Source organism: Triticum urartu, chromosome 3A (genome assembly GCF_056163025.1).
Source record: "Triticum urartu cultivar PI428250 chromosome 3A, HENAU_Tu73, whole genome shotgun sequence".
Taxonomy (NCBI): Eukaryota; Viridiplantae; Streptophyta; class Magnoliopsida; order Poales; family Poaceae; genus Triticum; species Triticum urartu.
This window is the reverse complement of record NC_141875.1, coordinates 15,096,944-15,122,323: the sequence shown is the minus strand read 5'-3', so window position 1 is coordinate 15,122,323 and position 25,380 is coordinate 15,096,944. Positions and strand designations below refer to the sequence as shown.

The 25,380-nt window shown below is 48.8% G+C and overlaps 3 protein-coding genes and 2 pseudogenes across 3 annotated transcripts; 3 read left to right on the top strand and 2 right to left on the bottom strand.

Moving 5' to 3' along the window:
• The first annotated feature begins 7,595 nt into the window (after positions 1–7,595).
• On the top strand, positions 7,596–9,606 carry LOC125546492 (E3 ubiquitin-protein ligase SINA-like 3; annotated as a pseudogene).
• A 1,444-nt stretch (positions 9,607–11,050) lies between these two features.
• On the bottom strand, positions 11,051–11,557 carry LOC147977837 (F-box protein At4g19940-like). The gene has a single exon (XM_087514559.1). The coding sequence runs from the start codon at positions 11,555–11,557 to the stop codon at positions 11,051–11,053; it is 507 nt and encodes a 168-aa protein (XP_087370685.1).
• Positions 11,558–16,665: 5,108 nt separating this feature from the next.
• On the bottom strand, positions 16,666–17,595 carry LOC147977836 (uncharacterized). The gene has a single exon (XM_087514558.1). The coding sequence runs from the start codon at positions 17,593–17,595 to the stop codon at positions 16,666–16,668; it is 930 nt and encodes a 309-aa protein (XP_087370684.1).
• Positions 17,596–20,426: 2,831 nt separating this feature from the next.
• LOC147977835 (uncharacterized) lies at positions 20,427–21,362 on the top strand. The gene is made up of 3 exons (XM_087514557.1): positions 20,427–20,603; positions 20,712–20,981; positions 21,021–21,362. The coding sequence occupies exons 1-3, from the start codon at positions 20,427–20,429 to the stop codon at positions 21,360–21,362; spliced, it is 789 nt and encodes a 262-aa protein (XP_087370683.1).
• A 2,839-nt stretch (positions 21,363–24,201) lies between these two features.
• LOC125546493 (E3 ubiquitin-protein ligase SINA-like 7) overlaps positions 24,202–25,380 on the top strand; it is a 40,454-nt pseudogene continuing 39,275 nt past the window's right edge.

The window sequence follows — 25,380 nt, the reverse complement described above, 5'->3', positions numbered from 1 at the left end:
AGAAGGATTGTCTTCTGGCTGAGCATTGTCTTCAAGTTGATCAGTTGCAGAGATGATGAGTTCCTCTTCAGGCTGAACTTCAGATGGTATGATTTCTCCAGTTCCCAAAAGCTTGATGGTTTCACTGGATGGAACTTCATCTAGCACATTTGGCAGGTGCTCTCTTTGCGATCCGTTAGTCTCATCGAACCGCACATCCACAGTTTCAACCACTTTATAGTGAAAGAGATTGAAGACTCTGTAGGAGTGCGAATCCTTTCCGTATCCAAGCATAAAACCTTGATGTGCTTTCGGTGCAAATTTTGAAGTGTGATGTGGATCCTTGATCCAGCACCTGGCACCAAATACTCTGAAGTAGCTGGTGTCATACCCTACAGTGTAGTTGGGGGGATAGGCTTCACGAAGAGAATTGTGAAGCATAAACATTTGATGAGCAAGTGGATTATGAAAGCTTAGATCGAGGTTAGGACTGATAGGGCAAGTAGCAAGCGACTTAGGAACAAAATACATAATAAGACCATTTTGGGCATTTGATCTTGCGCCCTACAAGATGTTTAAGGTCCCCAGCAATAGCTTCAGACGAATTTGATTTTCGGCTGGAGACCCTTCCCTGCAAAAGAGAGTTAATCTTTCTTACCCACCCACATCTTCAAGGGTGGCTTCGAAGCAATGAGTCTAAGTGCATCATCTGAGAACCTTGGCTTTGAAGCCATAGCAAATAGTCTTGCAGGAGGGCAATAGTACTCATAAGAATAAGCAGAGTAGCTCTTGGTCTTATGAACATGGCGGTTTGATGAAACGCGCTCATTTTCATAGGCCTGAGTATGGTTTCCCTGCAAAACATTTGCGTTAGTGCGACTGAGGTGAGCCCTCTGTCTGTATGAAGCCTTTGGACCATATGAAGCCTGTGGTCTGGGGTTTGTCTTCTTCACTTGTGGTGTCATGATGACATTCACAGGAGGATTTTCCAGACACCTTTTCGGCACCCAGACTTTCTTCATAGGTGGCCCATTCCTGCAGTTAGTACCAATATACCTGGCAAACACTTCACCATTCTAATTCTTAAACAGTTTATAGTTTGCATCAAAGGATTCATCAATAACAATGGGATTAGCACAAGTGAAGCCAGATAGGGTGGATGGATCCACTGAAGATTCCTTTGCAACAACTCATGTGGTTTTGGGGTACTGCTCAGGTTTCCAGTAAGAGCCATCAGCATTCATTTTCCTTTCGAACCCAACACCCTCTTTCCTCGGGTTTCGGTTCAGGATCTGCCTTTTGAGGACATCACATAGTGTCTGATGTCCTTTGAGACTTTTGTACGTCCCTGTTTCAAGCAATGTCTTTCAACCTAGCATTTTCATCAGCAATAGCAGTGGCATCCTCAGTAGAGGGGTTAGTTACCACATCAACAGTTGAAGATATTGCAACAGTAGCAGCAGTAGAACATCCAGCAACAGAAGTAGCATTATCACGCTCAATGCATTTAAGACATGGTGGTTCAAATCCTTCCTGAGCAGGACTGATCTGTTTGGCGCGAAGTGACTCGTTTTCCTTTTGAAGATCTTCATGAGCCGCTCTCAATTTCTCAAGATCTTGCTTCCTGTGAAGATAATCATAGGAGAGCTTTTCATGAGTTGTTGAGAGCGTTTGATGATGACTTTCAAGTTCCTCATACTTAACGTGAAGATTTTTTATGTCTTCAATTAAGGACTGAGATCGAGTCATTTCAGTGTCTAATAGGTCATCACTTTTGTCTAACAGTTTTTCAATATGTTCCATAGCTTTCTGCTGTTCAGTTGCAATTTTAGCAAGTGTTTTGTAGCTGGGTTTGGAACCACAATCAGAGTTATCTTCACTGGATGTTTGATAGTGAGTAGTGCGTGAGTTTACCTTGGCACCGCGTGCCATGAAGCAGTAGGTGGGAGCGGAGTCATCCTGGTCATTAGCATCGGCGTCGGTGATGGAGTCATTGTCTTCAATGTTGAAGATGGACTTGGCAACGTAGGCTGTAGCCAGACTTGCAATGCCAGAATCAGACTCCTCCTCAGACTCCACCTCCGCCTCCTCAGAAGCAGACTCCTCCTCTGAATCCATTTCCTTGCCAACAAACGCACGAGCCTTGTCAGATGAGCTCTTCTTGTGTGATGAAGACTTTGATGAAGACTTGGAAGATGACTTTGAGTATTTCTTCTTCTTCTTGTCATCAGAATCATATTCCTTGATTTTCTTCTTCTTGTTGTTCTCATTGTCCCACTGGACACTCAGAGATGTAGTGGCCAGGTTTCTTGCAGTTGTGGCATGTTCTCTTCTTGTAGTCATGAGCAGAAGCTTCATCATTCCTTGAGCTAGATCGTGAGGACTTTCTGAAGCCTTTCTTCTTGGTGAATTTCTGGAACTTCTTCACAAGCATAGCAAGCTCCTTTCCAATGTCTTCAGGATCATCAGAACTGCAATCACATTCTTATTCAGATGAGGAAATAGCTTTTCCCTTCAAAGCACAAGTTCGCCCATAGTTGGGACCGTAGATGTCTCTTTTCTCAGAAAGCTAAAACTCATGTGTGTTGAGCCTTTACAGTATGTCAGATGGATCGAGTGTCTTGAAGTCACGACGTTCTTGAATCATCAGGGCGAGGGTGTCAAACAAGCTGTCAAGTGATCTCGGGAGTGTCTTGACGACTTCATGCTTGGTGATCTCAGTAGCGCCGAGGGCTTGAAGCTCATTTGTGATGTCACTGAGTCGATCAAACGTAAGCTGAACATTCTCATTGTCGTTTCTCTTGAAGCGGTTGAAGAGGTTGTGAAGGACACTGATTCTTTGATCTCTCTGGGTTGATACGCCTTCGTTGACCTTGGAGAGCCAGTCCCAGACTAGCTTGGATGTTTCCAGAGCACTCACACGGCCATACCGTCCTTTGGTCAGATGACCATAGATGATGTTCTTGGCAGTGGAATCCAGTTGAACGAACTTCTTGACATCAGCAGCGGTGACACCTTCACTAGCCTTGGGGACGCCATTCTTGACGACATACCAGAGGTCGACATCAATGGCTTCAAGATGCATGCGCATCTTATTCTTCCAGTAGGGGTATTAAGTTCCATCGAAGACTAGGCATGCAGCGAAGACTTTGATTATCCCTACAGTCGATATAGCTAAAACTCCAGGTGGTTAAACCGAATCACACAGAACAAGGGAGTACCTTGCTCTGATACCAACTGAAACTGCTAGTTATCGACTAGAGGGGGGTGAATAGGTGATTTTTATGAAAGTCTTCAAAACATGGAAGTTTTGTAGACAAATGATAGAAACAAATTTATTACCATGCAGCGGAAGGTAGACTACACTAAGCAAGCCATACTCAACTATTCAATGAGATGAAAGCACAAAGACTAATAGCAGCTAGGCAGTATAGATCAAGATGGAAGATAGTACGAAGCCAAACAGAACAAGAAGTCACACAGTGAAGACAAATAGATAATGCAAACATGCAATGACTTCACTAGGACCAATATGCAAATAAAGAGATAGGAAGAATGGAACCAGTGACTCGTTGAAGACAATGATTTTTTGGACCAGTTCCAGTTGTTGTGACAACTGTACATCTCGTTAGGGAGGCTGAGATTCAACTCAGAAGACCGTGTCTTCACCTTATTCCCCTTGAGCTAAGGACACCCAGTCCTCGCTCAATCACTCTGGTAAGTCTTCAAGGTAGACTTCCAAACCTTCACAGACTTCGTTCACCGGCGATCCACAATGACTCTTGGATGCTCAGAACGTGACGCCTAACCGACTGGAGGATTCACAGTCCTCAAGTGTAATAAGTCTTCAGATCACACAAACAGGAACACTTCAGTGATGCCTAACACTCTTTGGCTCTGGATGTTTAGGGCTTTGTCCTCGCAAGGAATTCTCTCTCAAAAGGCTTCGAGGTGGGTTGCTCTCAAACGAAAAAAGCCGTACACTAACTCTGAGCAGCCAACCGTTTATGGTTATAGGGGTGGGCTATTTATATCCACTAGGCAACCCGACCTGATTTGTCCGAAATGACCCTGGGTCACTAAGGAACTGATGTTGGAAATATGCCCTAGAGGCAATAATAAAATGGTTATTATTATATTTCTTTGTTCATGATAATTGTCTATTGTTCATGCTATAATTGTGTTATCCGGAAATCGTAATACATGTGTGAATACATCGACCACAACACGTCCCTAGTGAGCCTCTAGTTGACTAGCTCGTTGATCAAAAGATAGTCATGGTTTCCTGACTATGGACATTGGATGTCATTGATAACGGGATCACATCATTAGGAGAATGATGTGATGGACAAGACCCAACCCTAAGCATAGCTCTAAGATCATGTAGTTCGTTTGCTATAGCTTTTCCGAATGTCAAGTATCATTTCCTTAGACCATGAGATTGTGCAACTCCCGGATACCGTAGGAGTGCTTTGGGTGTGCCAAACGTCACAACGTAACTGGGTGACTATAAAGGTACACTACAGGTATCTCCGAAAGTGTCTGTTGGGTTGGCACGAATCGAGACTGGGATTTGTCACTCCGTATTACGGAGAGGTATCTCTGGGCCCACTCGGTAATGCATCATCATAATGAGCTCAATGTGACCAAGTGGTTGATCACGGGATCATGCATTACGGTACGAGTAAAGTGACTTGCCGGTAACGAGATTGAACGAGGTATTGGGATACCGACGATCGAGTCTCGGGCAAGTAACGTACCGATTGACAAAGGGAATTGTATACGGATTGATTGAATCCTCGACATCGTGGTTCATCCGATGAGATTATCGAGGAGCATGTGGGAGCCAACATGGGTATCCAGATCCCGCTCTTGGTTATTGACCGGAGAGTCGTCTCGGTCATGTCTGCGTGTCTCCCGAACGCGTAGGGTCTACACACTTAAGGTTCGGTGACGCTAGGGTTGTTGAGATATTAGTATACGGTAACCCGAAAGTTGTTCGGAGTCCCAGATGAGATCCCGGACGTCACGAGGAGTTCCGGAATGGTCCGGAGGTGAAGATTTATATATAGGAAGTCAAGTTTCGGCCATCGGGAAAGTTTCGGGGGTAATCGGTATTGTACCGGGACCACCGGAAGGGTCCCGGGGGTCCACCGGGTGGGGCCACCTATCCCAGAGGGCCCCATGGGCTGAAGTGGGAGGGGAACCAGCCCCTAGTGGGCTGGTGCTCCCCCCCATGGGCCTCCCCCTGCGCCTAGGGTTGGAAACCCTAGGGGTGGGGGGCGCCCCACTTGCCTTGGGGGGCAAGCCACCCCTTGGCCGCCGCCCCCCTTGGAGATGGCATCTCCTAGGGCCGCCCCCCCCCTAGGGGTCCTATAAATAGTGGGGGGAGGGAGGGCAGCCGCACCCCTAGCACATGGCCTCACCCTCTCCCTCCTGTGACACTCCTCCATCTCCCTGTGCTTGGCGAAGCCCTGCCGAGATAGCCGTAGTTTCCACCACCACGCCGTTGTGATGCTGGATCTCCATCAACCTCTCATTCCCCCTTGCTGGATCACGTTGGAGGAGACGTCTTCCCAACCGTACGTGTGTTGAACGCGAAGGTGATGTCCGTTCAGCTCTAGGTCATCGGTGATTTGGATCACGTCGAGTACGACTCCATCAACCCCGTTCTCTTGAACGCTTCCGCACGCGATCTACAAGGGTATGTAGATGCACTCCTCTCTCCCTAGTTGCTAGATGACTCCATAGATTGATCTTGGTGATGCGTAGAAAATTTTAAAATTCTGCTACGTTCCCCAATAGTGGCATCATGAGCTAGGTCTATGCATAGTTTCTATGCACGAGTAGAACACAAAGTAGTTGTGGGCGTGGATATTGTCAATTTGCTTGCCGTTACTAGTTTTATCTTGATTCGGTGGCATCGTGGGATGAAGCGGCCCGAACCTACCTTACACGTACGCTTACGTGAGACTGGTTCCACCGATTGACATGCACTAGTTGCATAAGGTGGCTGGCGGGTGTCTGTCTCTCCCACTTTAGTCAGATCGGATTCGATGAAAAGGGTCCTTATGAAGGGTAAATAGAAATTGGCATATCACGTTGTGGCTTTGGCGTAGGTAAGAAACGTTCTTGCTAGAAACCTATAGCAGCCACGTAAAAACTTGCAACAACAATTAGAGGACGTCTAACTTGTTTTTGCAGCATGTGCCCTGTCATGTGATATGGCCAAAACGATGTGATGAATGATATATGTGATGTATGAGATTGATCATGTTCTTGTAATAGGAATCACAACTTGCATGTCGATGAGTATGAAAACCGGCAGGAGCCATAGGAGTTGTCTTTATTTATTTATGACCAGTGTGTCAACATAAACGTCATGTAATTACTTTACTTTATTGCTAAAGCGTTAGCCATAGTAGTAGAAGTAATAGATGACGAGACAACTTCAACAAGACACGATGATGGAGATCAAGGTGTCATGCCGGTGACAACGATGATCATGGAGCCCCGAAGATGGAGATCAAAAGGAGCAAATGATATTGGCCATATCATGTCACTATTTCATTGCATGTGATGTTTATCATGTTTTACATCTTATTTGCTTAGAACGACGGTAGCTTAAATAAGATGATCCCTCGTAATAATTTCAAGAAAGTGTTCCCCCTAACTGTGCACCATTGCGAAGGATCGTTGTTTCGAAGCACCACGTGATGGTCGGGTGTGATAGATTCTAACGTTCGAATACAACGGGTGTAAGCCAGATTTACACACACAATACACTTAGGTTGACTTGACGAGCCTAGCATGTACAGACATGGCCTCGGAACACGGAAGACCGAAAGGTCGAGCATGAGTCGTATAGAAGATACGATCAACATGAAGATGTTCACCGATGTTGGCTAGTCCGTCTCACGTGATGATCGGACATGGCCTAGTTAACTCAGATCATGTTTCACTTAGATAACTAGAGGGATGTCTATCTGAGTGGGAGTTCATTGAGTAATTTGATTAGATGAACTTAATTATCATGAACTTAGTCTAAAATCTTTACAATATGTCTTGTAGATCAAATGGCCCACGTTGTCCTCAACTTCAACGCGTTCCTAGAGAAAACCAAGCTGAAAAATGATGGCAGCAACTATACGGACTGGGTCCGGAACCTGCGGATCATCCTCATAGCTGCCAAGAAAGATTATGTCCTAGAAGCACCGCTAGGTGACGCACCTATGCCAGAGAACCAAGACGTTATGAACGCTTGGCAGTCACGTGCTGAAGATTACTCCCTCGTTCAGTGCGGCATGCTTTACAGCTTAGAACCGGGGCTCCAAAAGCGTTTTGAGAGACACGGAGCATATGAGATGTTCGAAGAGCTGAAAATGGTTTTCCAAACTCATGCCCGGGTCAAGAGATATGAAGTCTTCGACAAGTTCTTCAGCTGTAAGATGGAGGAAAATAGTTCTGTCAGTGAGCACATACTCAAAATGTCTAGGTTGCATAACCGCTTGACTCAGCTGGGATTTAATCTCCCGGATGACGCGGTCATTGACAGAATCCTTCAGTCGCTTCCACCGAGCTACAAGAGCTTTGTGATGAACTTCAATATGCAGGGGATGGAAAAGACCATTCCTGAGGTATGTTCAATGCTAAAATCAGTAGAGGTGGAAATCAAAAAGGAACATCAAGTGTTGATGGTGAATAAAACCACTAAATTCAAGAAAGGCAAGGGTAAGAAGAACTTCAATAAGGACGGCAAGGGAGTTGCCACGCCCGGTAAGCAAGCTGCCGGGAAGAAGCCAAAGAATGGACCCAAGCCCGAGACTGAGTGTTTTTATTGCAAGGGAAGTGGTCACTGGAAGCGAAACTGCCCCAAATACTTAGCGGACAAGAAGGCCGGCAACACTAAAGGTATATGTGATATACATGTAATTGATGTGTACCTTACCAGCACTCGTAGTAGCTCCTGGGTATTTGATACCGGTGCGGTTGCTCACATTTGTAACTCAAAGCAGGAGCTGCGGAATAAGCGGAGACTGGCGAAGGACGAGGTGACGATGCGCGTCGGGAATGGTTCCAAGGTCGATGTGATCGCCATCTGCATGCTACCTCTACATTTACCTACGGGATTAGTTTTAAACCTCAATAATTATTATTTAGTGCCAGCTTTGAGCATGAACATTGTATCAGGATCTCGTTTAATTTGAGATGGCTACTCATTTAAATCCGAGAATAATGGTTGTTCTATTTATATGAGAGATATGTTTTATGGTCATGCTCCGTTGGTGAATGGTTTATTCTTAATGAATCTCGAGCGTAATGTTATACATATTCATAGTGTGAATACCAAAAGATGTAGGGTTGATAATGATAGTCCCACATACTTGTGGCACTGCCGCCTTGGTCACATAGGTGTCAAACGCATGAAGAAGCTTCATACAGATGGACTTTTGGAGTCTCTTGATTACGAATCATTTGACACGTGCGAACCATGTCTCATGGGTAAAATGACCAAGACTCCATTCTCAGGAACGATGGAGCGAGCAACCAACTTATTGGAAATTATACATACTAATGTGTGTGGTCCAATGAGTGTTGAGGCTCGCGGTGGCTATCGTTATGTTCTCACTCTCACTGATGATTTGAGTAGATATGGGTATGTCTACATGGGCCTCCCCCACTCTTCCAGGTAAAAAACAAAACAAAATAAGTTAACAGTTGCATCTGGTGATTTTAAAGTATTGAAATGGGAATGATAGGTGAGCTTAATTCCATGCAGGATAGGCTTATCTGCTCCCTTTTTACAACTTTATTGCTATTTTGTTAACTCAAAACCATATCATTGTTATTCTAGCGTGTAGTTGGCCACCACAATCTACATACTTACAATTCCTGTGCTATTCATCATTATGGTTTTAATTCAGCTAAACTCATTAGCATACATACTGATTTGTTGTTTCTGTTCCTCAGTGCACTGTGGGGCATACCATATGCTCATCTTGCCATGACAAGCTCCCAGAGAAGTGCCACTTCTGCTCCCTTCCCACAGTCTACAACCGTTTCCACATGGTAGAACATCTCGTTGAATCCATCAAAGTTGCTTGCTCCAATTGCAATCACGGCTGCACTGCAAGGATATCCTACTACCAGAAAGAAGACCATGAGAAAGGTTGTCCACATGCACCATGTTTCTGCCCCGAAACCGGATGCAGCTTCAGCGGACCTACCACAATTCTCCTGGAGCATTTTTCAGGCAAGCACAAGTGGCACTCCCCGAAAGTTACCTACAACAAGGCGTTCCGTATCCGCATCCATGTGGGATCAACCGTTCTGGTGGGCGAGGATGGGAACCTCTTCCTGGTCAACATGACAATGGAGTCCCGCGGTGGTGTCATCTCAGTTTGCTCCGTCAAGCCTCACATTACTGGATCCAGCTTCAGGTGCAAGCTAACATTGTCGTGCGCTGAACCGATCTTTTCTCAGTCTATGGAGTTCTTAATGAGGAGCACTAATCTGTATGATGGGTTTCCCAATGATTGCTTCTAGTTCCTTGTGCCGAAGGTGTTGCTCCGAGGAGCTGGTACAAGAGCCACAGCCATGGTGGGTGTGACCGTCACGCAACAATAGGCCTCATGAGCAAGTGATAGGGTGCCTTTGTATGATTGGGTTTGACAAGTGAGTACTTCCGAACCTCTCAGTTTTTTTTTAAGGAATCTCTTAGCTTCTGGTGGAGGCACTAGTGTTCATTTGGTCTGGATCAGATATTTCATCCGATTGTGGAGCACTGTTTGTAAAGTTTTGCTTCAAATCGATGACGGAAGCAAAACCTCACTGAAGCAAGCCATGTTTTGTTTGCTTAGTACTTCAACTTGTGTCAAACCATCTTTACGTAGTATGATCTATGCATGGATTTGGCCGCCAGAAACCCGACTAGGACTTCCTGCGTGCAAACTGGGGGTGCTCTTGATCCAAAGTTGTAAACCTATAAACCATGCAATACTGCAACTTAGAAGATAAGATAGCCAAATCCACCTCCCAGAAGTGAAGCAGAGCATGAGCTATGCCGCGGGCGACGACTAAAGCTCGGAAGATGATGGACTGGACAAAGGACGTGATCGTCGGCAAAGTTTCATTTTTCGTAGATTTTAATTTATTGCGTGAGCCGTAGGAGCTTGGTTGCTTGAACTGGTGCGTTTACATGCATGTCATATGATTTCTGTATGTACACCTTGATGATTGACTGAACTTGGTAAGCCAGCCAAATGCCAAAGCCGACAAGCAGACCGAAGGTGGAATCAACCCGCTCTGTGACAGTGCTATATTGCACTTTCAACATCCATGTTGAACACAGAGTTGTGTGGCCTTAATAATCCTTATATGAACGAAAAATAGGAATACATTTTTCTTCCACATTACAACCGGGATCTGATTTGGATGGGTATACTAAAGATATCTCCCACACATGCAGTACATATTAAGCCAGCCGGCTTTTCAACTAGACTGGAACTAGGGATGGAATGTAGGGCATCACCGAGTCATGGGGGTGATATATCAAGCGATCTAGTCCAACTATATCCTTGAGAACTTGTAGGATAAACATATCTTTGCATAGATGGTACATGGCGATGTCGAGCCCTTCAGCCGGCTGGGGACAATAGTTGTTGAAGATGTAACGCAGCGTCCATTGTGGCGGGTTGGTGTCCACATCGTTGCACGTCCAAATCTCAATCAACTCACAGTTGGGCCCAGGATGAGCCACGCTCAACTCCCCATGCAGCTCGGACAAGTAGGACATCTCGTATACGAGCCCTTCGCAACAAGGAGGCGGCGGCGTGACGCTGAACGATTCGTCCTCTAGCCTGAAGCGGAGAAACCCTGATGGGGATTCTCCACCCACAGGTTCGATATGGTCGATGGTCCAAAACAATGAGCCCCTCGAGAAGGCCGAGGTTCCTGTAATGTCAACGGCGTAGGGTGGCTTCTCCACCGTCTCACGCCAATGCTCATCTACCCCGATGGTGTAAACCTCCATACCAAAGTTGTGGTGGTATCGCCCGTCGGGTCGGGTTCTTTAGGGCGCAAGAAGAAGCGGGCAACCTTGTAGGTGTCGCTGTGAAGGGCCAAACAATTGGTGCAAAAGGCTGTACAAGCCCTCGGTCGGTGCTAGTGATACACCGTTGGGGCTCCAAGGCAGTGGAAGTAGGCACCGTGTGGCAGGGTTGAGCACGCGGACCACGGCGTTCATCGGCATCAGCACCAGCCCGTTGCAGTGCGAGAAGTAATATGTATGGTCTTCAGGCAAGTCTATGGTGTCTGTGAGGGCAGCGCTCTCCTCCGACACGTACAAGCCGATGGTGGTGACCTTGTTCATCCGGTCCTCCTTCGTGCTGGTCGAGATGAGCAAGCGTGGAGGCTGAGCACGGAGGTGGGCGCGGTGGAAAGCTGCATCGTCGGAGATGGTGTCGCGCCATGCCTTGCAGACGCACCTGAACCGGAGCAGCGACTTGACGGGCAGCCAGGCCATGATCTCCAGCACGAGCTCGGAGGGCATGTGCGGCGCGGCTGTGTCGCCGTTCATGCCGACGAGATAGATGGATCTGTCGCAACTTGCCTGGCCAGATACGTGCCTCGATCGTATGAGCAACTGATTTTCCTTGCGATTTGTGTCAGGCCTTCAACGTATTATAGATTGATGAGATAGAGCAAATAAAAGTCAATCGGAGTCGGATTCAGTATCTTCATCAACATATAACGAGTCGTTGGCGATCGTTTTACGCTGGGTTCTCGTTGAGCTGGAAACGACCTTGTCGGCCTCCTACACGAGTCTGTACGACTATTACTAGAACATAAACTAAACCATGATTTTCAATAAAAATAAAAAATGAACATGAACTAACCCTATCTGACTCGAACAGGGACTACACGTATGCTACACTAGAACAGGGACACGGACAATTTTAGCCCTTCACACATAAACTCGCCATTACCGCCCGGAAGGAAGAAGGCCTGGAGCGTGTCGTGTGCTCCAGGACGGTCTCCAAAAGCTGCCACCGCATGGAGCGTGCCATTGACTCCATCGTGATCGTGGTGCCGTGCTCCTACGCCATGCACGGCTGCACCGCCATGATTGCCTACCACGAGAAGTCGCACACCGGAGGCGCTGCTGGACCACTTCGCCACAGAGAGCACAGAGTGGCCGGCCATGGCGTTCAAATACTTTGAGCCGTTCAACACGGCAGCCAGGAACGCCAAGAGGGCGATGACAAGGGGTCCCTGGATTGCCTGCTATACGGGGTCTCATTGGTCCGCATCCAGATTCCAGGCACACGCGCAGGAGTACTACGTGATGCTCAGTGAGCTGCTCCTGGTCCTGGTTCAGGGCCAGTCCCAGGTCACGACGCTGGACATTATCCGACGCTCGTCGCTGTTCAGTGTGGCTGCCGAAATGTTTCATAGTTTTCTTATTTATTTCTTTAGGGCATCTCCACCCTCAACCGTCCGGACTGCGCTCTCCGGACATGATTAGCCATCCAACACGGGCATACCGGTTAGCCGAGTAGTCTTAACGTAGTTCTCCTGGCAAGGAGGGGGGGGGGGGGGGTGTTATAGGAGTCCAGACAGCAGCCAAGTAGGACTCCAAAGGCCTGGTCCAGCCAGAACCCCTCCCAAACCCCGCGCCTCCATCCTCCCATTTTCTCCATTTCAGTGTCTCTCTTGCCTTTGCCGCTGCTCGACCACCCCGGCCCCCATGTCACACTCCTGCCGGAACTCAACGTGTCCATCACCTCTGAAAACTGATTGAGTACTTTCCTTGATTGCATACAGAGTACAGGAGGGATTACATATGGGAGGGTAGCGCCCAACCGAACGCAGTACGTGCACGGGGATCGTGCGTAGATCATGGGCTGAGCGCAATCAGCGGTCTAACACCCCCCCGCAGTGTCAGCGGCGGGCTCGACGACGTTGAGACTGGCTCGAATGTCGAGGAAGGAAGTAGTTGGCAGTCCCTTGGTGAAGATGTCGGCAAATTGCGCGCTGGTGGGGACATGCAGAACACGGACATCTCCTAGAGCGACCTTCTCCCTAACAAAGTGGATGTCTATCTCTATGTGTTTAGTACATCGATGCTGTACAGGATTACATGACATGTACACAGCGGAGATATTATCACAATAAACGACGGTAGCTTGATGGAGAGGCCGGTGGAGCTCGCTGAGAAGTTGACGAAGCCAGACGGTTTCGGCGATGGCGTGGGCGACAGAGCGATATTCAGCTTCAGCGGATGACCTGGAAACAGTGAGCTGTCTCTTCGAAGACCATGAAATCAAGTTATCACCCAGATACACACAATAACCATAAGTGGATTGACGAGTATCCGGACATCCAGCCCAGTCGGCATCGGAATACGTTGTGAGAGTGGTGGGAGAGGAAGGTGTGATGGAAAGACCATGATCAAAAGTTCCTTTGAGGTAACGCAAAATGCGTTTAACATGATTGTAGTGAGGAATACGCGGGTCATGCATGTATAAACAGGCTTGTTGGACTGCGTAGGTGAGCTCAGGACGAGTTAGAGTCATGTACTGAAGGGCGCCGGTGAGGCTGCGGTAGAGTGTGGGATCAGAGAAGGGCTCGCCATCACAAGAAAGTTTAGAGCCCGTTTCAGCTGGAGTGCGAGAGGGATGGCAGTCGGACATGCCGGCCTTGGAGAGGAGATCGATTGCATATTGACGCTGAGAAAGAAAAAGGCCGGAGGATGAACGAGAGACCGCAATGCCGAGAAAGTGATGAAGAGGCCCAAGGTCGGTCATGCTGAACTCGTGACCAAGGGAATGGATGATGGTGGAAAGAAAAGAGTCAGAACAAGCGGTGAGCACGATGTCATCTACATATAAGAGGAGATATGCAATGTGGGTGTCTGTTTTGAGAATAAAGAGGGAAGAGTCAGAACGAGATGGTTGAAAACCGATGCTGTGAAGAAAGGTGGCAAAACGCTGAAACCAAGCCCGGGGCGCCTGTTTAAGACCATAGAGCGATTTTTGAAGGTGGCACACATGGTCAGGGAAGGATGGGTTAGTGAATCCGAGAGGCTGATGGCAGAAAACGGTTTCGTTGAGAGTGTCGTGCAAGAAAGCGTTCTTCACATCCAATTGGTGAATGGGCCAAGAAGAGGAAATGGCAAGACTAAGAACCACACGAATTGTGCTGGGCATAACGACAGGCGAGAAAGTTTAGTCGAAGTAAATGCCGGCTTGCTGAGAGTCACCGCGGCAAACCCAACGAGCTTTGTAGCGAGAAAGAGACCCGTCGAAGTTGAATTTGTGCCGAAAAACCCACTTACCAGAAACAACATTAGCACCGGCTGGGCGTGGAACAAGAGACCATGTGTTGTTCTGCAGAAGCGCGTACTCATCCTTCATTGCGTGGAACCAGTGTGGGTCAAGAAGAGCGGCTTTGTAAGAGTGTGGTATGGGGGAGAGAGAAGTGGGTGACGCGGTGAGGTTTAGGCGTTTAGTAGGTTGGCAGAATCCTGATTTGGCGCGAGTACGCATGGTGTGATCATTAGTGGTAATAGGTACTGGGACGGCAGCGAGTGGTAATGGATGGTGTGGCCGGGACGTAGAAGAAGGAGGAGAAGGCGGGACGTGTGGATGCTGTGGTGACGAGGAATCAGAGTGCGCAGGAGAGGCTGCATGGGTGGGGGACAAAGTTGCATGCATGGGTGTAGTGGCGGGCCCGGGTGAATCTGTGGAGGGAGAGGTGGCAGGAGAATCTGGGGAGGAGGGGGTGGATTGGCTAGTGGATGCCATGGGAAAACAATCATTGGAGGGAGGCGGGGTGGATCCCGGAGAGGATGGCCTGCTGGGCGCGGAAGTAGTGGAGGGGGCACGGGGATCGATAGAGATAGTGGGGGTGGTAGGGACGGTGATGTGACCACGTGAATAGGGCCATGCAGGCCATGCATGGAGGCCGAATTGGGGTTGGAGAATGTAGTGATGGGAGCAGAAAAATCTGGCGGGGTGTGGGACGCAAAGGGAAAGATGGTTTCGTCGAATGTGACATGGCGAGAAATATAAACGCGACCAGTTTGTATGTCAAGACAACGACATCCTTTGTGCGAATCAGAGTAACCGAGGAATACGCAGGGCAAGGAACGAGGGGAGAGCTTGTGGGCGGCTGTGGAGCTAATGTTTGGAAAACAGAGGCAGCCAAAAATGCGTAGGCTGTTGTAGGAGGGTGGGGCTAGAAATAAGGATTCGTACGGGGAAAACTTTGGGCTGGTGTTGGTGGGGCGAATGTTATGAAGATATGTGGCGTGACGAAGCGCTTCAGCCCAAAAATTAGGCGGGATGGAGGCCTGGATGAGAAGAGTGCGCAGGATGTCGTTAATGGTACGAAGGGATCGCTCCGCTTTTCCGTTTTGAGATGAAGTGTATGGACAAGAACAGCGAAGGAGAATGCCATGTTGTAAGAAGAATTCTCTGTTGCGAGTGTTATCAAATTCTTTACCATTGTCACATTGCAAAAAGCGAATGGGAAGGGAGAAGTGTGTATAAACATAGCGCTGAAAATTTACAAAGAGAGGGTGAACATCACATTTAGAGCGAATGGGAAAGGTCCAAATATAGTGAGAATGATCATCCACGATTACAAGATAGTACTTAAAACCAGACACACTAGGGATAGGCGAGGTCCATAAGTCACAATGCAACAACTCAAAAGGGAAAGTGCTAGTAGTAGTAGATGTACTAAAGGGCAAGCGAACATGTTTGCCCAACTGACACGCGTGACAGAGAGATGCGTCATGAGAGCCTCGATCATGCGGGAGTTGGAACTCTAGAAGAAGCTTTGTAGTGGTGGTGGCGTTGGGATGACCGAAACGGCGATGCCATAGAGTGACGGAGGCATGCATGGCTTGAGGTGAAGGAGTGGATGCGCCGTTGATGGTGTAGAGATCGCCAGAGCTATTGAACCGAGCTATCACCGCCTTGCTGTGGAGATCCTTCACAGACAACCCAAAGGGATCAAACTCGACAGAAACTTGGTTATCTATGGTAAAACGACGGACAGAAATCAGGTTTTTATTAAAGCAGGAGCGACCAGAACCTCACGAAGGAGAAGTGGTGAGCGAGAAGATGAAAGAGAGGTGGTGCCGACACATGAAACTGGTACAGTAGAGCCATCACCAATGGTGATAGAGGGAAAGAGAATGGAGGGATGGATGGATGACAGCGTACTAGATGATGCAGACATATGCGAAGATGCACCGGAATCGAAAATCCACTCCGTACCTGTGTCCTGGGTGGTAAGTGAGTTCAGGGCGGCGATGAGAGCAGCTTGATCCCAGGTTGGTGGTGCTGAAGTTGTAGCAGCAGGCGCCAGCTGGTGGGGAGATGCAGACGGCGACGCCAATGGACCAGCAAGATCCCATCCTGTTGTAGGAGCGCCGTAGAGGTACGGACGTGGTGCTGATGGAGGCGCCGAAGATTGGTACAGAGGGGCATAGGCCGTGTACGCATGCGGCGGCGGCCAGGAGCCAAGAAGGCCGGGAGCCCCGATGGAGGGACGGATGCCGGGCGCCCAGGCTCCACTGTATGCAGGGGGAGCACCGTAGGGGGAAGGCGCGGTCCAAGGCATCGGCCATGCCTGAACGAGCCCCGTCCAGGGATCAGCAGTAGGGCGCCATGTTCAAGAACCCGGGGGCGCCACGGGCGCTGGTGGCGTGGGCGCCAATGGAGGTGCAAGCGGTGGAGGCGCGGATGACGACGAGGAAGTCGACGAGTGCTGCTTGGGCGGTCGATAAACCGGGTTTTTGCCCTTGTAATTTGGACTTGGACGCCATCCGGGAGGCGGCTGCGGGGTGGGCGGCGCCAAGGATGATGTTGGTGGTGACGGAGCAGGATTGGCGGCGGTGTGGAAGAAACGCGGAGCTCCGATCTTGCGCGCCTGGGTTTGCTCCTCGAGCTGCAGCATCGACCTCGCCTCGGACAGAGACGGCAGGGGGCGAAGCAGAGGAATCAGCGACGCCTGCTGCGCGAACCGCTCGTCCAGCCCGCCCATGAGAGCGTGAAGAAGAGAACGATCGGCAACGGTTTCCCTGAGTTCCCGGAGTTCGTCGCCAATCGCCTTGATCTGTTGACAGAAGACACCAACAGGACGATCGCCCTGGGTGATGGTGCGGAGCTCGACGTTGAGGGCCGAGATGCGGGCGTCGCGGTTGTCTTGAAAGAGACGCCGGAGCTCGGTCCAGATGTCACGCGCGGTGGCGCCGTCCTTGACGACGAGGTTGAACAGCTCAGTGGAGATGCGCGTGTAAAGCCACTGAATTATGGCGAGATCATCTTTGAGCCAACGAGGATTGTGCGGCTCGGGAGGGGAGGCGTCCGAGATGTGGTGAAGCAGCGAGCAGCGGCCAAGGTGGATCTCGAACAAGTGACGCCAGTGGTAGTAGTTCCTGCTATGGAGATCAAGAACAATAGGGATGAAGGGGTTCACATCGGTGATTGTGTCGCTGAAGGAGAGAGAGGGGATAGTGAGGATAATAGTGGAGGAGGTCGCCGGAATAGTGTGGCTGCCGGCGGCCGGTTGGGAGGAATTGCCGGCGCCGGGGTTGGTCATGGCGCTTGGTCATGGCGCTGGAGTTTAGGAGAGGATCGTGGGAGAGTTATCTGATGCCATGAAAACAGATTGAGTACTTTCCTTGATTGCATACAGAGTACAGGAGGGATTACATATGGGAGGGCAGCGCCTAACCGAACGTAGTACGTGCACGGGGATCATGCGTAGATCGTGGGCTGAGCGCAGTCAGCGGTCTAACAACCTCCAACGGTACAACCGGGCTCCACGCCGCTTCTCCTCCTCCGCCGCCGTTCCACACCTCTCCTTTGACCGCCACGCAAGTAAGGTTGTCAGAATCGCGATTTTGAATCGGATTGTAGCTCTGATGGTAGAATCGCAAATCATAAAATTTTCACTATCAGGATCGTAGAAACGTAGATTCTATGAATTAAAATCGTAGAATTATAGAAGTTAGTTTGGATGGTAAAGTTGTAGAATCGTATAACAGAATTCGCCGCCGCTGCCGCTCGTCTTCTCCTCCACCGGCCGCCGCTTATTTCCTCTGCAGCTGGCATCTCGGTGAGCCTCACTCCCCCCTCCCCCTCTCCCTCCTCCTGCTCTCCAGCCGTGCAGGCGCTCGTTTCGCTTCCTCGGTCGACTCCAGGCTCCAGCATCTTATTTCTCTACTTCGTTGGTTCTGTCGCCCGGCGAGCGACATCGTTTGATTCGATCGATCGTCCGTGGGTTCGATTGCTTTTCTTGCATTTGCCCCTTCATTGCCGGATTTTGGACCTGTTGATTCAACCATTCACTAGTACAGTAGTTAAATTGCTTCCGTCCACGATTTCGATCTGCTCATTCACTACTTGCTTACCATGCAGTCCATGTGTTTGCGAATTTGCCTCCTTGCTCTGCTCTGAGAGAGACCACCCTATCCATGCGTTAGAAATAGTTAATGATGCATAAAGAATCTTGTACGATGCTTCAGATGCATTCATCCTCTGATTTCGGGTTGTTCATTTGCTAATTGGCTAGTATTCATCTTGTACGAATTTGCCTCCCTGATTTGAGGCCACCTTATCTGTGTACTCATTAGAGGCTCTTGTAACATGCTTCTCCTAAGTTAAAAGAGAGGAAAGGAGTAAGAAAATGGTGAATCCAATAATCCTTAGTGCATGTAGAGAAATAACTAAATGCGTGCTGAATGTAAGTATGTAACTACGACGATGCTTCATCTATGTCGTCGTTCTGCCGTTCAGATACATCCATCATCTGATTGTGGTAGGAATCCCCAAATTCGTCTGGAAAATTCGTACCTTAATTTCAGCAAATAAATACTGACCCTCCCCTTTACATTGCACATCCATGGATGCGCCCTCGATGTTGGTTTTGCTCGCCTGCAAATTGTGCAAGAACGTATATGTTTTAACAACTGGGTTCTTTCATCTCTAGTACTGGAGGCCCTAGCTCCCATTGAGGTGAAGAGTAACAGCATCAAGAAGGATGGAAAGGAAGGAGAAGCTCTGCAAGAGGGAGAGGGCATCATCAAGAAGCAGGTCACCATGGCGATGGAGGTCTTTGACTGCCCCGTCTGCTCCACCCCCCTTAGGCCTCCCGTTTTCCAGATAAATGTGCTTCATATCTGATCCTACCCGTGTCGGCACCCTCCTCTGCTCCAGCGCGGCGGATGGCCGAATTCGGGCGGCGGGGATGGCTGGCGGCGGACTGGAATGGGTAGGGGAGGGGCCAGAGCTAGCCGAAATTGGTTGGCGACGGTGGCGGCCGAAAGAGGACGGGCGGCAAATAGGTAGATTTAGTGGAGGGCGGAGGAGGCGATGAAAGTGGCGGCGGGGCGGTGGAGTGCCGGGATCTGTCAGCGACGCGGCGGTGGCATCACACGGTGGGCCGGGCTGGGTGGCGGCGGGGCGCGTGCGGCGGTTGGGAAACAAAATGAAGGGCGGTTGGCGCGCGGACAAGTTTTTACATCTTGAGAAGATGGAGATGCAAATTGTATTTTACACCTCCTGAAGGTGAAGATGTATTTTTTTTTTACATCTACATCATTTGTTGGTGTTATGTTTTTTGGCCTCAAAGATGCAAAAGTTGGAGATGCTCTATGCAGTTGGATGTCTATCGAGTATCAACTAGGGGAGCCCTAAATAGCAAACTGTCAATTTTAGCATCGCTAGGTTTACTTTACAAAAAGTAAATTAGGTGATCAATAAGAACCACATACTATTCGTGGGTTATTCAAAAAATGCATAAGAGTCGCATACTTCAAATCAAGTAAATCCTTACCTCTAAAACGTCTAAAATGCATAAGATGCGTAACAAGGTTTTAAATCGAGTAAGCACATGCTGCTACTCTCGGTTTGAAACCTTGTTTAGTTGGTTATTCAGAAGTAAATCCTAGCGCGCTCTAAGACGTCTTATATCTTTTTACAGAGTGATTTTTTGACAATAAATAATACAGTAGCTTCTTCGTCGGTTCCTTTCGTCCCGCGATTTAGTTTATTGGAAACGGAAAACCAAAAGGCCTCTCCGGCCAGCTTCCGGAATTATGTCTAGCTGCAGCGCACCGACGATCTTACTCGGGACGAGGCTAGCGTGCATGCATGGTCACGTGAATGACTAATGGAAGTCGAAACAGACGGACACAACGCGGGAGGAGTACGGTGACTGCATGCATGATTCGCTGGGCTGTCAAACGCTTAAAATTCTTGTTTTGTCCAAACAGCTTCCCCCTCGATACCGTGCACTGAGTTATGACTAATGGAAGTCGAAACAAACGGACTCTTCAGCTTCCATAATTACTATCCCTGGCCACTAATAAGAACCCACCATAGATATACTGGGGAAGGATATCGCCTTCTTTGCCAAGTGGAGTACCGATGGAAGGCGCTTTGGTGGCGACGGAGGGGTCAGGCGACTCCAGCAAGAAGAAAGGAGATGATGATCAGAACGAGGGAAAAAGTTGCACCTCCGGCAAGATGCGGAATGTCACCGTGGGGATAGAGATGTTTGACTGCAGCATCTGCTCCAAACCACTGAGTCCTCCAATTTTCCAGGTACGTATTTTTAAGTTCACTAGTACTTCGGCTGTTAGTTGTCCGTTTCGCTGATTCACCATTAAATCTAAATCAACATATTAATTAAAAAATTTGGATACATTTCAGTGCTCCAAGGGGAATTCCATCTGCTCGCCTTGCCGCGACAAGCTGCCGGAAAGTGGTCGAACTGCCACCCAGCGCTGCCACGTCATGGATCGGGTCGTCGACAACATATTGGTTCCCTGCAAGTACCACCCCAGATGTGACAGGAAGGTCCCCTATTACTGGAAGGTTGACCACGAGAGGGTGTGCCCGCTCGGGTCTTCCATCTGCCCGATATCTGGTTGCAGCAGAGTTTTACCAACCGGGGTCCTCCTGTACCATCTCACCACCTATGCGCCCATGTTGCCAACAAAAACTATCGAGTTAAAAGAGCACAAATTGCCAACAATAGTATTCGAATTGTCCCAGCCGTTCGAAATCCCAATCAAGCCCGGCTACAGAGTTCTCAAAAGCAACGATAACCTCTTCTTCCTGCTCAACGTGAAGTCGCTGAAGTCCTACGGCCATGCCATCTCCCTCATCTGCATGGGGCGAGAAGCTCCGGGACCCAATATTGGAATCGCCATGTCTTTCTCCTTCGTCGTAGGACATAAGCAGTGGTCAACGTGGACAATCGGACCCAATGGGGTACCTAAAGAATGCTTGTGCGTTGTGACCCCCCGCTCCTGCTGGAGGAACTGTTATCAACATCAGGATATGCGTGGCATACCTTAAAAACGATCCAGAAGAGGCAGGAGAAGGAGAACGAGAAAGTGATGACCACAAGGACGAGGAGGATTGATGCGTCGTCTCAATGTCCACTGGAAGGATGTGAAGTTTCGGTTTGCGGGATACGTTGGGATCAGTATCAAGTTAATCTCCTGCATTTTAGAATGGCGCTTCTATTCAATTTAGTAATTTATTATGCTCTACTATTGTTCTCGATCCCTATCGGAACTACCCAGTAGTACTTGGAACGCGTCAATCGGTTTCTTGACCTACTCCTTTTGAAGAATGTTTCTGTTCTAGTCCTCGTATGTCTGTCTTTGTCAACGAATAAGGAGCATGCATGATGTTTGGGACGTGTGTGATCAAATTTGAACTACAAGATGATCAGCGCATTTGCTATATTACTTACATGTTATTATAATCAGATAGCGTCCTTGAAGAGAGGAGAGGGGGTACATCCTCCCCCTTGCGTCCCTCTTGTGTCGCCTCCCCCGCGGGCGGCTCGTGAGGGCTCAGCCGCCGCCGCTGCCTAGTATCCTGCAGCGCCCTTCTCCCTCTCCGCCGCTGCCGGTGGTCGACGCCGGGCAAAGCCCGTGCGTGCGACGGCGGCGGCGGAGGGTCTCTCCTCCCTCTTCCGGATCCGCGACGGCGCGGGCATCCTGTTCCGCTGGGTGCGGCCCTCCCGACGGTGTGGCGGATCCCGCAGGCGGCGGGCTCGCGGCGGTGCACGGGTGCCCAGATCCATGGGTGTGGGACTCCCGGCAGCGTGCGGGCTCCCGGCGGCGGCGGGATCAGGCGACGGCAGGCTTGGGCGATGGCGTCGGCCGTGTGGTGCCGTATCTCGTCGCTCGTGGTGAATCTCGCCACTCTGGCCATCGTGGAGGAACCTGGACCTGGGGCAGCAGCCCCGTTAGGCATGGCGACGGCGCCCTCGGCCGGCTACGTTCGCGCGCGCACGCGGGTGGTGGGGGGGGTGGATGTATGGCATCTTGTGGTGGCAGCGGTGAATCTCCTCCACGCTGCAGGCTCGCTCACTAGTAGAAAAAGGGCCATTTGTCCCGGTTCTTGAATCGGTACTAAAGAGTCGTTACTAAAGGTCCCCCTTTAGTCCCGGATCTTATACGAACCGGGACTAAAGGCCCTCCACGTGGCCGCTGCCTGGAGCACCACCTTTAGTCCTGGAACACCAACAGGCACTAAAGGAAATTTTTTGAATTTTTATTGAATTTTTTCTGATTTTTAAATTTTTGATTTTTTTTACAATTTAATCTCTAATCACCCCTGATCACTGCTCAATTTAACCTCTAATCTCTAATCATCTCTCATCATTCCAAATCATCTAACTTCCCGGCCGGTCATCCATCCTCACTACTCCAGCCTGAGCACGCTTACCTTCCGGGTTCTATTTTCTCTCGTTTCCAAGTCTGCACTTGTTGTTTTTCTGACAATAGTAAGATGTCAATCATATTAACCCTCAGGAGTTTAGCTTGAGCATGAAGTCATACGTTTCACTGTTTGAGTTTGAAACTATTATTCTAAAAAACAATAATTATTTAGTAACACTAATATTTATTAAATAAGTAGTTTGACCATAGTTTGACCATTGTTTGACCAAATTTGACCAAAATTCAAAAAAACAGAAATAATTATTTAGTAACACTAATATTCTTGAATAATTATTTAGTAACACTAATACTTCTTGAATAAGTAGTTTGACCATAGTTTGACTAGATTTGACCAAAATTCAAAAAAAAACTGAAATAATTATTTAGTAACACTTATATTCTTGAATAATTATTTAATAACCGTAGTACTTCTTGAATAAGTAGTTTGACCATAGTTTGACCAGATTTAACGAAAATTCAAAAAAAATGAAATTTGAGCATATCATACGTGCTGCACATTTTGATATATTATACGTTTTTTCTGACATCGTATGCAAAAGTTATTGCCGTTGTACATTTTCCTTACACTTTTTGCAAAAAATGTCCAAATTTATGTTTTCTAATTTTTCTAACTAGTAGATGTAGTAACATAACTACATCTCGAAGGAGTTTAATTTTTGAAGTTTTTATCATTTTCTTTTGCTTTTCAAAAAACTGAAAAGGCGATCCGGGGGGTAGAGTTTGAAAATGGGACCTTTAGTCCCGGTTTGAGACATGAACAGGGACTAAAGGGCATTGCACCCTTTAGTCCCGGTTCGTGTCTCAAACCGGGATTAAAGGTCTAATCTTTAGTCCCGGTTTGAGATACGAAACGGGACTAAAGGGCATCGCACCTTTAGTCCCGGTTCGTGTCTCAAACCGTGAGTAAAGTGCTCATTTGAACCGGGACTAATGCCTTTAGCCGCACGAACCGGGACCAATGCTCACATTAGTCCCGGTTCGTGACTGAACCGGGACTAATGGGCTTATCTGGCCCGAACGAAAGCCCTGTTTTCTACTAGCGTGTCTCCCGCTGCACTTGGTGGCTTACGATCGCGGTCGTCAGCCTCAGTGCGTTCGCGGGTGCTGGTAGAGGTGCCAGTGGATCGGAGAAAACTCTGGATGACTCATTCATCCCGACGGTGGCGACGACCAGGGTCGCCTTTCTCCTCCTTGTAGGCGTCGTCGAGGTCCCTGCCCTCCACCCCGACCCCATGCCCGGGTGAAAACCAAAAATCCTTAGATTGGGTGGCGGCGGCACTGCATGTGTCGTACCCTTCTTGGAGGCGCCGCCTGGGGCGTTCGGGTGCTCGGTTAGAGGAATTGCAGGCGGAGGGGATGGGACCAGTGGTAACAAGTGGTGCTCGCGATAGAGGAGTGGCGTGGCATCTGGCACATCGACAACGGCGGGTCTCAGCGGCATGGAGCAGCAGGGTCTCGCCGGTGGGCATGTGATGATGGACGAGCGCAGGATGGTGGCGTTGTCTGGCGTCGTGGTGGCGTCGACGGCAAAACCGGGCAAGGTAGATGCAGGAGTACAGCACTAAAGATGGATTGGTGACAGGTGGCTGCGGCGGCCTCATACCCGGCAGGCGTCTTGGTTGAGGAGTGCCCCATACCCGGTAGGAGTCCTAGTTGGGACCTCAGGTCTTAGATGTTAGGTTTGGCTGTGAGGTCTGTTTGGTATTATGCCCAGACTATCAGCATCCCTTCATCAACTGGATAGGAGGAGCGACAGATGTTGCCTGGACGGTGGCTTTAGTCTTACTGTTGTATGACTTTGTAAGGTCTTGTGTAAACAATTAATAAAGTGGCTGCATGCATCGTCCAGATGCAGAGGCTGGGGGTCCTCCTCCTTTTCTAAAAAAAAGTTAGCGTCCATGCATGTTTCATCATTGATTCGGGTGTGAAGTTAGGGAATAAACAAGGCAAGAGACTACCCCTTCCCGCTCCCACGACCCGCGTCGTACACAAGGTGGCCGGGGCGCGGCCCCCATCTCCTGCCCCCTAGTCCTCCCCTTCCCTCCTTCCTCCCGCCATCGCCGGTGTGCTGTGCCGGCCCTTGGCTGATGAAGGAAATATGCCCTAGAGGCAATAATAAAGTTATTATTTATTTCCTTATATCATGATAAATGTTTATTATTCATGCTAGAATTGTATTAACCGGAAACATAATACATGTGTGAATACATAGACAAACAGAGTGTCACTAGTATGCCTCTACTTGACTAGCTCGTTAATCAAAGATGGTTATGTTTCCTAACCATGGAAAAGAGTTGTTATTTGATTAACGGGATCACATCATTAGGTGAATGATCTGATTGACATGACCCATTCCATTAGCTTAGCACCTGATCGTTTAGTATGTTGCTATTGCTTTCTTCATGACTTATACATGTTCCTATGACTATGAGATTATGCAACTCCCGTTTACCGGAGGAACACTTTGTGTGCTACCAAACGTCACAACGTAACTGGGTGATTATAAAGGTGCTCTACAGGTGTCTCCAAAGGTACATGTTGGGTTGGCGTATTTCGAGATTAGGATTTGTCACTCCGATTGTCGGAGAGGTATCTCTGGGCCCTCTCGGTAATGCACA

Coding starts and splice junctions, on each gene's coding strand:
- LOC147977837 (XM_087514559.1), bottom strand. CDS start 11,557: ATGAACGGCGACACAGCCGCGCCGCACATGCCCTCCGAGCTCGTGCTG.
- LOC147977836 (XM_087514558.1), bottom strand. CDS start 17,595: ATGACCAACCCCGGCGCCGGCAATTCCTCCCAACCGGCCGCCGGCAGC.
- LOC147977835 (XM_087514557.1), top strand. CDS start 20,427: ATGGAAGGCGCTTTGGTGGCGACGGAGGGGTCAGGCGACTCCAGCAAG. Junction 20,604..20,711: donor TGAGTCCTCCAATTTTCCAG/GTACGTATTTTT, acceptor GATACATTTCAG/TGCTCCAAGGGGAATTCCAT. Junction 20,982..21,020: donor TGTACCATCTCACCACCTAT/GCGCCCATGTTG, acceptor GAGTTAAAAGAG/CACAAATTGCCAACAATAGT.